We start from the raw sequence: 12,717 nt of genomic DNA, 5'->3' as shown, positions 1-12,717 counted from the left end.
CAGAACTGGCTTTGACAAGCACTGTGGCAATTGGACAATTAAAACAGACATTCGCAGGGCAGGGGAAGAAGAACAAATTGGGGAAGAGGGTAGAGAGGATGGTGCAGCAATGAAGGAATGAAAACCCAAAATTCCTGTAATGTTCATTAATACTAATAAAATAAAAAAAAAACCACAATCGCTCTAAACCACGCTCTATCCTGTGGTAATCTCACTGTCTCCATCACACCCAACCACATGATTCCTGTCACTGAATCAATCCATTTAATCGAGGGTCTTCCTTTCCAGCTCCGTTCCTCCATCCACTCAAGCATGACATCCCTGTCCAAGGATTGGTTCCTCCATGTCCAAAGTATGTCAGAAAGGTTCAGAATCCTTGCCTCCTAAGAGGAGCCTGTTTCACCCTCTCCAGGACAAACTTCTTCATTCTCTTAGCAGTCCATGGTATATTCAATACGATTCTCCAACACCACAGGTTAAAGGCATAAATTCTCCTTCTATCATTCCTACTCATTGTTCTGCTTTCTGATTCATAGCAAGTGCATGGTCTTAGTCTCCAGATTTACATCATTGCTTATCAGTACTTTGGAGAGGTCTCTGACAGTCAACTTTCCCAATGCTATTCATCTTCTCATTTCCTGGCTGCTGGCACCAAGATTGTGGAGCCAAGTAAACTAAAGCTGTTAACAATCTCAATTTCTTTGCCGTCTATCATGATGCTGCCAATTGGCTGAGTGGTAAGAATCTTTGTTTTCTTTATATTGAGCTTCAATACATGTTGAAGGTTGCAGTCCCTGACCTTCTGCAGCAAGTGCTTCAGGTCTTACCCAGTGAAAACAACAGAAGCAAGACACAGTTTTACACCCAACACTTTAATTCTGAAAAGGCAGTTTCTAAAGGAGATACATTGGTGGGAAAACAAGATAAATCATTCTCTTCTGATTTTATTTAACTTATGATTAAACATTGCAATTCTCACTACCTTGAATGTTATGATTTTGTCAAAACCAGGAATGAGAATGTGGTTATTATCAGAATTGTTGTTTTAGATTTGACATATGGTCAGATTCTTGGACTCATTGGGCCAAAGCCGGAAAAAAGGTCTTAAGGACCCATAAAAGGAGCACTGATCAAATGTGTATATGTGGGAGTTATTTGCCATATTATAGAATGAAATACGTCTATCCTCATATTCTAGGAAAATACATATTCTGTCCGGTTTACTTTTTCTCATAATTGCTGTTTCTGGAGAGCTGAGTGCCCAGAACTCATTATTATGAAATCTGATGGCCCAGAACCCATTCTGAGGTGTTACGACAATCTTCCCCTTCCTTATTACATTATCTCTACAGATTCCCAAGTCCCAGGCTTTTATATTCCCAACTTCCACCTCCCAGTAGCATCTCCCTGAGGTGATGGCCTGCTGACCCAGAACACAGGGAAGAGAAGAAAATCTCTGTGGGTTATCAGGTAGATCTTGACTCTCCTTTCTCCAGGTTACACTTCTCTCTTCAGTCAACATAAGGTTAGGATGGGCTGTGTCTGGATCCAGTGTCACATCCACTGAAAAGATAATGATATTTTTAACCTTAAAAAGATAAAATTACTATGATCATTGACGTCTATATTATTTAGAAATAATTTAGAACTTCTGGGAGATATTTATGTTCTCACACTAAGTCTGTCATCTTCTGTCATATTATTGTATAAGGCACACCTAAATTACAATGTTTAAATCTTCAAGACCTGTGCGTATGTTAACATAGATGGGAAAAGGAATTCTATATATATGAATACATGAACAATTTTGAGATAACAAGATTTTCCCAGATTGTTCATATCAAGTCAGTGTAATCAAAAGTGTCTTTATAAGAGGAATATAAGAGGACTCAGGTTAGAAAGAGGAGATATGATAAGAGAAGAACTGGAGTGATTCTCTTTAAAAATTAATGGAGAGGATCACAAGGAAATGTTTGAAGAAGTTTTTCTAGTCACTGTAATAAGGAAGGAAATATATTTTCTCTGTGGAGAAGCCCTTGGAGATAGGGGAGAAGGAATTGGGAAAGATACAATGGGGACCTGAAAATATGAAGTAATAACAGGTGATGATTAATTTTATTAAATACAATGTGTATGAGGGATTGTATGAAACACAATATAAATGAAGGAATATGTTAAATACAAAGTGAAACACAGTGTATACAAATTTTGTATGAAAACCATTATAAAATTTAAAATATCATTTTCTTATTAAGAAAAAAGAATTTTATCCTCGATTTTTATTTTTTACCTAAAGATTGATTATAAAATAAATTTCAGTTGTTTGGTGTTTCTAAGTTTATAATCATTTGATTCAGCAGCAGTTGTAATACTTCTGTCATTCTCTAACAATTTTTTCTGTAACTGAGAAGGAATCCCATTATAAGGAATCCCATTCAGGTTAGCAGAAAGTGACTCACCAGCCTTGAAGTAGTTTTTCTTCCAGTCTAAAAAACAAAAGCAAAAGAAAACAACTCTTAAGTTACATCAACAATTTCAAACAAACATTTTCATGTCCAGGGAGACTTTTTAATTTGTTTTTACAGAGGAAATTGATTTTTCATTCAAATATCCCTACATATTTTGCTTCATTAACTAAAATATCTACATTGTATTGTCATCCTAATGCTCTTTCCCTGGAGTTCTTTCTTCCATTAATCCTCAAGCCTCTTCCTCCATACCTTCTGAGTTTTATACTTGGATAAATGTTACTTTGTGATTCTGGATAGATGATTATTTTAAAAATTCAATATTTCCCTGATTCATCTTTGGAACCCTTCTATAAGTTTGTCTGAAAGTTGTGCCACAGTGATGAGTTCAGTTCCAGTTTAAACATTTTTAAATTATTTTTAAATTTTTTTACAATCCCACCAAATATATATGAGTTCCTTTCTCACCACACCCTCTCCAACATTTATTACATGCTGCCCTGTTAAACTTTGCCACTGTAACTGGAGTGAGATTGTAATTCATTGTGGTTTTGATTTGCATCTCTCTTATAGAGAGTGATTTGGAGCATTTCTTCATGTGTCTGTTTGCCATTCTAATATCTTCCTCTGTGAATATTCATTCCATATCTTCTGTCTATTTTATAATTGGGTTATCAGTCTTTTTCTTGTGGAGGCCCAGGAGTATTCTGTAAACTTGTTATAGGACTCTTGTCTGAGATGATATTACCAAATGTTTGTTCCCAGTCTGTAGCTTTTCTGGTCACCCTTTTGGAAAATTTTTTTTATGTGCACAGAGATTTAATCTTTAGAAGGTCCCATGCATCAATTTTATCCTCATCATATTGTGCGTTTCTGGTTGTATTTGGCAGTCTCTTTATAGCTTGGCAGTTTGGAGCTTCCTCAAAAAGCTGAACATAGATATTCCATATGAACCAGCTATTCCACTACTTGGAATACACTCTGAGAAAATGAGAAGTGAGGCACACATGGATATTTGTACACCAGTGTTCATAGCAGCATTATTCACCATATCAAGAACATAAAACAGTCCAAAGGTCCAACCACAAAGGAATGGATTGAGAGATTATGGTACAATGGAATACTATGTAGCATGCAGGAGCAATGACTTTGTAAACTTTTACCTAACTTGGGAGGAGTGGACAGCATTATGCTGAATTAACTAACTCAGTCCCCCCAAGGATAAAATTGTATAAAATCATTACTGTAGAATGAGTATAAGGATCCAAGAAGGGTGGGAAAAGCTAGAAATAGAGGGATGAGGATGTGCAGGGGAGGGGAGATTAATCATGGGGTTGTACGATCTGATGGGGTAGAGTGAGGGAAATTTAAAGAATTTGTTCTTAAAAACAGTGTATTCAAATTTTGTAAATAAACTAGTAGAAAATTTTAAAAAAAGATGGCTAAAAACCATAGACTTAGGGTTTCCATCAGCCTCTGTCAAACAACTAAGTTTGTCCATTATTGTGATTCTCTGTGTATATTTGTGTATGTGTGAAGACTTTGTGTTACATACACTTTGTGTTCCATTCACATTGTGTTTCATACAATCATTCCCATACATCCTATGTTATAAAATTAATCATCATTGATTGATGTCAACTATTACTTTGTCTCTTCATAAGCAACTAAATCTTTACTAATTCCTTTACTCTTTCCTTCTACTGACCAAATTCTGTTCTGTGACCCTGTGGTGCACGCACACACACACACACACACACACACACACACCTTTTCTTCCATACATATCTTACTAGTCATCTTTCTATATTTATAATAATGTACTTTTGTAGTATTTGTCCTTATGAGACTGAGTTGGTTCACTAGCACAATGTTCTCTAGTTTCTACATGCTACAGTTTGTTTGTTGGATTTTTTAAAAAATTAAAAATATTTATTTTGTACTGGTTTACTTACAAAGTTTATATACATTGATTTTCACACTGGATCTTTACGATTTTCTTTACTCACCACTGCCTCCACCCTTCAGATTGTGCAACTTTGTGATTAACTCCCACCATCCCACTACTGATTATCACCCCTCTACCACCATCCTCCTCACCAACTTGGATCCTCATATATGCATTACTGTAATATTCTTATTCAGTATCTTCCTTATAGGATCGAGTTAATTCACTTAGCATAACGCTTTCTAGTCCTTCTCAAGTTAAATAGTGATTTACTAAATTATTGCTTCTGTGTGCTATGAAGTATTTCACTGTGTGAAATTCCATTACAATTTCTTAATCTATTCAATTGTGGTTGGACAATTGGGCTGTTTTCATGTTCTACTGATAGTGAATAACACTGCTATGAGCATTGGTTTACAAGTCTCTATTATTTTCTCGAGGTGATCCATGCAATGGAATAGCTGGATCATGTGAAATTTCCATGTTCAGCTTTTTGAAGAAATGCCACACTGTCTTCCAGGGCAGTTGTACCATTTTACAATCCCACAAATAGTGTGTAAGAGTTCCTATCTTGGCACATTCTTTCAGCATTTATTGCTTGCTGCCCTGCTAACCTTTGTCAATGCTACTGGAGTAAGATGGTATCTTGATTTTGATAATTTCTGCGTGTGTCTGAAGACTATCTGAATATCTTCCTTTGTGAAAATTATTTCCATGACTTTTGAACATTCTGTAATTGTGTTATCAGTCTTTTTTGCTTTTTAGGCCCTGTAGGAATCTGTTAACTTTTGATATGAGAACCTTCTCTGAAATAGTACTGCTAAGTGTTTTGTTTTTTCCCCCCCAGTCAGTAGGTTTTCTTTTTGCTCTTTTGTAAAAAAGGGTTTTTATCTGCTCAGGGATTTAATCTTTAGAAAATCCCATTCATCAATTTTATCCTCTTCAGATTGTGCATATCTGGCTTTATTTGTCCCTTTATATCATGGACTAGCTGTCTAAGCTTGATCTCAGTTTGTCTTTTATGAACTTTATGGTTTGGGGCTTTAATCCTAGGTCTCTGATTCACCTTGAGTTGAGAGTTGTGTATGGTGTGAAATGTGTATCATGTTTCAAGTTTGTTCAGGTAGCAGTCCATTTTGCCACTACCATTTGTTGAAGAGGTTGTCATTTCCCCATTTAATAGGTTTTATTTTCTTGTTGAATATCAGTTGACCATAGACAGCTGGGTCCATTTCTGGGTTTTCAATTTTGTTCCACTGGTTTTTGTGCCTGTCACTGTACCAGTATCATGTTGTTTTGGTTACTACACTGTGTAGTAGGTTTTGAGGTCAGGGAATGCTATACCTCCCACTTCATTTTTTGTTTTTCAGAAGTGCTAATATATTTGAGGTCTCTTTCCTCTCAAATTAACTTGACAATTTCCCTTTTGATCTCCTTTAAAAAGAATTTGATGTCTGTATTGGGATTGTGTGCCTAACCCAAGCCATGGTCTTCACAGTTATTTGTTATGCATCAGAGAGCTGGACGATGACTAAGGATGACAGAAAAAGAATATATGCACTTGAATTGTGGTGCTGGAGAAGAGTCTTGAGCATACTAAGAGAACAAATGGGTCTGTCTTGTAGACAGTGAAAACAAGTTTCTCCTTGGAGGCTAGGATTTTTAAGCTCTGTGTCACACACTTTGATAGCAGTAAGGACTGGTCCTTGGAAAAGGACATCATGTTTTGAAGGGCTGAGGGATGATCGTGCAGGAGAGGAACACATGGGATGAGATGGATTGATACAGTAACAGAAGAAATGGGGTTGGTGTGTCAGAATCAGTGAGATTGGCTCAGGACAGGGCAGACCTCAGAACTGCTGTACATGGGGTCTCTACGGCTCACAGGTAACTCAACAGCACATCACAACAACAGCAACAACAACATTGAGATTGAGTTAAACATGTAGATTACTTTTGGTAGGATTGTCATTTTCACAATATGGAGTCTTCCTATCAATGAACAGGACATGCTTTTCCCATTATTTTTTCTTTCTTAGGTCTTTTATTGTGTCTTTGAGAAATGTTCCTTGTTCAGTTCTTTTGTGTTTCTAGATAGGTTAACTCCTAAGTATCTCAATTTGTGATTGACTACTGTAAATGATTTTGCTTTCCTGGATTCCTTCTCTGAGTTCTCTTTGTTACTGTAAAGAAATCCTATTGACTTTTGTATATTGATCTTACATCCTGCCACTCTACTGAATTGGTCTAATAGCTCTAACAGTTGTTGTTGGGGTTTTGTTGTTGTTTATTTTTTTTTTTTTAGTCCTTGAGGCTTTCTGTGTAGACTACAATATAATCTGCATATAGCAATAGTTTAACCATTTGTTTGTTGATCTGGATGTCTTTTATTTCATACTCTTGTCAAATTGCCCTAGCAAGGACTTCCAATAAGATATAGAAGTGATTACAGTGGGCATCCTTCTGTGGTTCCTGTTTGCAAGGAAAATGCTTTTAGTCTTTCTCCATTAAAAATTACATTGTCTCTTGGTTTTACATATATATTCACTATTTTGAGGAAATTCTCTTCCATTCCAATTTTTCTGAGTGTCTTTATCAGAAAGTTGTGTTGGATTTTGTCAAAGGCCTTTTCTGCATCAATTGCTTAGATCATATGGTTCTTGGTATTTGCTTTGTTTATGTGGTGAATTAAATTGATTGTTTCTATTTTAAACCATCCTTTCATTCCTTAATGAATCCTAAGTGGTGATGATTTGTGTGTGTATGTGTGTGCCTTGGCTTCTATTGGCTAGGATTTTATTAAGAATCTTTGCTTCTAGATTCATAAAAAAATATTGATCTGTATAGTTTTGGGGTTTTATTTGTTGTTGTTGTTGGCTTTGGTATTAGGGTTATGCTTGCTTCATAGAATTTCTCTGGGAGTGATAATTCTTTAATTGGTTTTTTTTTGGTTGTTGTTGTTGTTTTTAAATAATTAGAACTGGTGATAGATCTTCTCTGAGAGTTTAGTAGAATTCAGCTGTGAAGAAATCTGATCCAGTACTTTTCTTATGGGGAAATCTTTTTCTAACCTGTTCAATTTTTTCTTTTGCAACGTGTCTGTTCAAGTGTTCTACATCTGAGTCAATCTGGGTAAGACATAAGTATCAGGAAATATGTCCATTTCCTCTAGATTTTCAAATTTATCTGAGTATAGCTTTTCACAGTATTCTAGTATTATCAATTTAATTTCATTTGGCTCTGTTGTGATGTCATCTCTAATTTCTTAATCAAATTGTCTTTCTCTTTTTTCTTTTATTAAGTTTGTCAATGTTTTGTTAATTTTATTGACCCTTTTGAAGCATGCATTCCTGCTCTTATTGATGGTTTCAATTGGGTTTTTTCCCCCTGTTTTCTGTCTCATTGATTTCAGCTCTTATCCTTGTAATTTCTTTTCTTCTAGAGATTATAGGATGATAAGGGGTATTTTTTTTCTTTGTTGAGGGTGTTTACTTAGATCATTGATTTTTCTTCTTTCTTCCTTTCACATGTGTTCCTAGTGCTGCGAACTGCCCCTGGAGGGGCATTGTGATTTGAGAAGATACTTTGTATTATTTCAATGTTTTTTAATTTGTTGAGGCTTGCTTTGTGTCCTAATATATGATCAGTTCTGGTGATTGTTCCATGTGCACTTGAGAAGACAGTGAATTGAGTTTTAGTTGGGGACAGTACTCTGAATACATTCACAAGTTCAAGTTGGCCGATTGTATAACTTAGATCTTCTTCGTCTTTGTTGAGTTTCTTTTGAGTTGATCTATCCTTTGGTGATAGTGGTATGTTGAAGTCTTCTACCACTACTGTGGTCCTGTCTATTTCTTCCTTCATTTCTGTTAACCTTTGCTTTATGTATTTTGCATGTTTATCATTTGGTGCATAAATACTGACCAAGTTTATGTCTTCTTGATCTATTGTGCCTTTAATCAGTATGTAATACTCTTCATTATCTTTTATGGTAGTTCACTTTCAAATCTATCTTATCAGAGATTAGTATTGCCATTCCTGCCATTTTTTAATTTTTTTTTAGTTGCCATTTGTTCCCTGTAATTTTTTTTTCTAGCCTTTGATTTTAAGTCTGTCTTTTTCTCCCTTTTCTAGATGTGTCTCTTGTAGGCAACATACGGATGGACTCTGGTGTGTGTGTGTGTGTGTGTGTGTGTGTGTGTGTGTGTGTGTTAACCATTCTGGCAGTCTTTTTCTCTTAATTGGTACATTTTGTCCATTCACATTAAGTGTGATTATTGTCAGGCCCATTTTTACTGCAGACATTTTGCTTTTTCTGTTGTTTCTGGTTACTAGAAAGTCAATCACTTTCATTTGGCATTGCCATATGAAGGACTTCACTTAAAATTTCTTGTAATTTTGGTCTTGTTGTCACAAATTCCTTAAGTTGCTTCTTTTCTGCAAAGGGTCTAAATTCTCTGTCATTTTTGATGAAGAGCTTTGTAGGACATAAGATCTTTGGATGGTAACTGTTTTCTTTCAACTTTCTATATGTGTCAGCCATTGTCTTCTAGCTCTTATGGTTTCCACTGTGAAATCAGAACTTAATCTAATTGCTTCCCCTTTGTAAGTAACTCTTTGTTGTTTTGCTGTGGGTTGTTTTTTTGGTTTGTTTGTTTGTTTTGTTTTTGCCCCATGCTGCTTTTAGTATTCTATCCTTATCTTTTAATTTGAAGAATTTTATTATGATATGTCTTGATGTTTTTCTTTCTGCATCTAGTCTATTTGGTGTTTGCTCTGCTTCTTGAATGTGAATATCCTCTTTCTTCAATGCAGTGGAAGTTTTCTTCTAGTACTTCTACCACAATTTTCTCAGTGATTTTTCTGACACTCCCAGTGTCTGGAATTCCAACCATATGTATGTTGTTCCTTTTGATGTTATCACACATGATTCTATCTGATAGTTGTAGAGGGGCTTCAGGCCTCCCATTCATAAGGTCACTATAAGTCATGCTCAACTCAAAGACAATCAAAAACAACAACACGATGTTTCCAGTCAGGCTCCTGTCTTCAGGCTCACAGACTCTGGTCCAAGTCTTCAATTCTACTTTTTTTTTTGTCCCATCAGCATGTTAGACACTTCTGCTATTTCTGTCTTAATATTCTTGCTTTTTGTTATTTCTGGTACTATGTTGGCTGTATCCTCTCTGTCTTGTGATGATTTTTTAAGTTCTTGTACCTCTTTATCTACACTATGAACTCTTTCTTCAAGTTGTTCTTCATTAATATATATTTTCTGGATTGCTGTTTCTGGAGTATTTACTCTCTTAATTGCTTACATTGTTTCATCTATCATTTGCATCTTCTTCTGTAGCTTTTCAAAGATCTCCACATCAACATCTTCTGATTCTCTCTGTCTGGGGTATTTGTTAGGACTGCTTTTTTAGGACAAGGGTTATTTTGTTTTCTCAAGATGACTTAATAAATCCCACATAATGTAACTAGACATCAGTGATTACGGCCAAAATGTCTGTGATATTGGTGTCGCTGATGCTGGACAGCAAGGACGACAGGTGGTTGGTCTCCAGGTCATGGGCCAGTAAGATTTTCAGGAGGTGGGCACTAGTCTAGTGCTCTGGAAAGGATTATGATCTGGGCCACACTGAAACTGCAGTCTTTCAACCTGGAGGGCATTGATTCTGTCACTGGGCAAGGTGTAAGTAAGGTGGGGTTTGGCTGCAGCCTTTAGCGGATGCTGGATAGTGGTGGTTGGAAGACGCTCCTGGACCAGCCATGCCACACAGGCCTTGGTGTCTTGTAGTAGAGCAATGGTAAGATCCCCCAATGAGTGCTTCTGGAAAGAAGAGCAAGTCCCCTCCATGATATTGTGGTTGTTGTTTTTAAATCATTGCTCCTGAGTGCTGCATAGTACTCCATTGTAGGAATGTTCCACAATTTCTCAGTCCAGTTATTTGGTCATGGACTTTTTGTCTATTTCCATGTTCTTACTGTTGTGAATAATCTTGCTATGAGCATTGGTGTACAAATCTCTGTCTGTCTCATTCTATTTTCTTCAGAGGACATTCCTAGCAATGTGATAGTGGGTTAATATGGAAATTTTTGGTTCAGGGTTTGTGGAGAGATTGGAACTCTGATACATTGTTTGTAGAATTGTAATATGGTAAACAACCCTGGAAAGAAGACAGTTTGACATTTCCTCAAAAATCTGAACATTAGCTCATGTGACACATGTTCTGAGGAGTGGCTGACACGACACATGTGCTTGGGAGCAGCTGACATAACACATGAACCAGGGAGCTGAGGCACATGTCAGATAGTGATGCACCGGGGAGCAACACACCAGGGAATAATGGCCAGAGATTGATGTTGGAACTTGAGTGAAGTACTTTGCAGAGAGTCACTGCTGTTTTGCTGGATCACATGGGACCACTTAAGGTGAATCATAGGGGAGTGAGACAGCTGGAGCTTGGTCTTAAAGGGAAAACCAAGACTTCTTAGTCTTCCAATCAGGTCTCCATGCTCTGCCTTGCATCTCCTCGCATCCAGTCCACCAATTGCATTTGGCCCAGAGCCCTTTAGCTGCAGCAGTCGTCTGATAGAGGAGGCATCTTCCACAGCCCTTTGCGCTATTGAAATAAAATTAGTCCTCCCTTGGGTCAGAAGACAGAGAGAAACCGAAAAGGGTAGCTGCCCCACCATCTCTTGGAGCAGTGACTTCAGATGTCACCCCTACACAAGTCCAAAGCAAGATGTCACGGCACCAAAAAAAGTGACACACTATCAATGGATTTCCTGAGTGAGAAAGTCTGATGGACCTTTCGGACATAGAATTTAAAAGAACAATGATTAAAACATTTTAACGGTGAAAGACAAACTTGAAGAATTATAGGTCAATGCAAGCAAAAACCAGAAAGAGCCTAAAAAAAAATCCAAAGCAATGCAGATAAAACAAACAAGGCATTTGAGGCTCTGGAAAAATAAGAAACCACAATACAAAATATGAGGATCAATGTTCCAGATGCTGTCAAAATGAATAGGGATGAAGAGATGAAACACAGAACCAATGAAACAGAAGACAGAATTGTCACCACTGATCTGCTAGAACAAAATGCAGAATCAAAAAGGAAAGAAAAAGAAAAAAGCCTAAGAATAATGTGGGAAACGATCAAGAAAAATGGCATGCATGTTGTCAGAATCCCAGAACAAGAAGAAGCAATTAAAGACACCAAAAATGTTGTGGAAGAATTATTAGATGAAAATTTTTTAGGCATAATGAATAATGAGAAAAATATATATTCAAGAAGCTTAGAGAACACCATATACAATAGAAGAAAAAAAAAGAATATACCAAGGCATATCATAGTCAAAGTTTCCAGAACCAAAGACAAGGAGAGAATTCTGAAAGCAGCAAGGGAGAAACAAAGAGTAACCTGTAAGGGAGAGCAGATAAGATTAAGTACCAATTTCTCAGCAGAAACCACAAGAGCAAGAAGACAGTGGAATGACACATATAGAATACTCAAAGAACACAACTGTCAAATAGGAATACTGTAACCAGCAAAAGTGTTCAATAGATATGAAGGAGAAATAAAATTTTCCCAGAAAAACAGAATCTAAGGGACTTAGTAAAAGAAAGACCAGCATTTCAGGGAACACTGAGAGAGAGCCTTCTTACAGAGGTGCCACAGAAAGCAGGATGGACCAAAGGAACTATCAACAACACCAAAAAGAACTCAACAAAATGATAGCAATAAAATTTTCCCTCTCAATAATCACACTGCATGTAAATGGTTTAAATGCACCACTGAAGAGAAAAAGAGTAGCAGATTGGATAAAACCCAAAAATCCATCAATATATGTCTAATAGAGACACAATTGAACAACGAAGATAAAGTAAGACTCAAAATAAGAGTGGGGGGGAAAATATACGAAGCAAATGACAACAAGAAAAAAAGCAGGAGTGGTGATATAAATTTCTGATAAAATATATTTCAATGCAAAAACCACTATAAAGGACAAGGGAAATCACTACATTAAGGGGTCAATAGAAAAAGAAGACATAACAATAATAAACATCTATGCAAAAAAATATAAGACCTGAAAAATACATAAAAAAAACATTAAAAAAATTGAAAAAGAAAAAGACAACACTACCATAGTAGAGAATTCAACATACCACTGTCAAAAAAAGGATAGAATATTAAAACAACTATGAGACATCATCTCACCCCAGTCAAAATAGCAAAATTTAACAGAACAGCAAGCAACAAATGCTGGCGAGGTTGTGGAGAAACTGGAACC

At 36.4% G+C, this 12,717-nt stretch overlaps 1 protein-coding gene across 1 annotated transcript in view; it reads right to left on the bottom strand.

Moving 5' to 3' along the window:
- Positions 1-1,045: 1,045 nt before the first annotated feature.
- The window catches only part of LOC102855641 (butyrophilin subfamily 1 member A1-like), an 80,655-nt gene continuing 68,983 nt past the window's right edge, over positions 1,046-12,717 (bottom strand). Inside the window, exons 4-5 of the mRNA XM_006903383.1 lie at positions 2,460-2,486; positions 1,046-1,563 (exon numbers count right to left, since the gene is read on the bottom strand). Coding sequence (XP_006903445.1) covers positions 1,046-1,563; positions 2,460-2,486 — 545 coding nt within the window. The remainder of the gene's footprint in view (positions 1,564-2,459; positions 2,487-12,717) is intronic.

This window comes from Elephantulus edwardii, unplaced genomic scaffold, assembly GCF_000299155.1.
Source record: "Elephantulus edwardii isolate Elephantulus edwardi_28Jun2011 unplaced genomic scaffold, EleEdw1.0 scaffold00612, whole genome shotgun sequence".
Lineage (NCBI taxonomy): Eukaryota > Metazoa > Chordata > Mammalia > Macroscelidea > Macroscelididae > Elephantulus > Elephantulus edwardii.
Note: the sequence above shows the minus strand (reverse complement) of the source record. Positions and strands in the feature narration are given on the sequence as shown.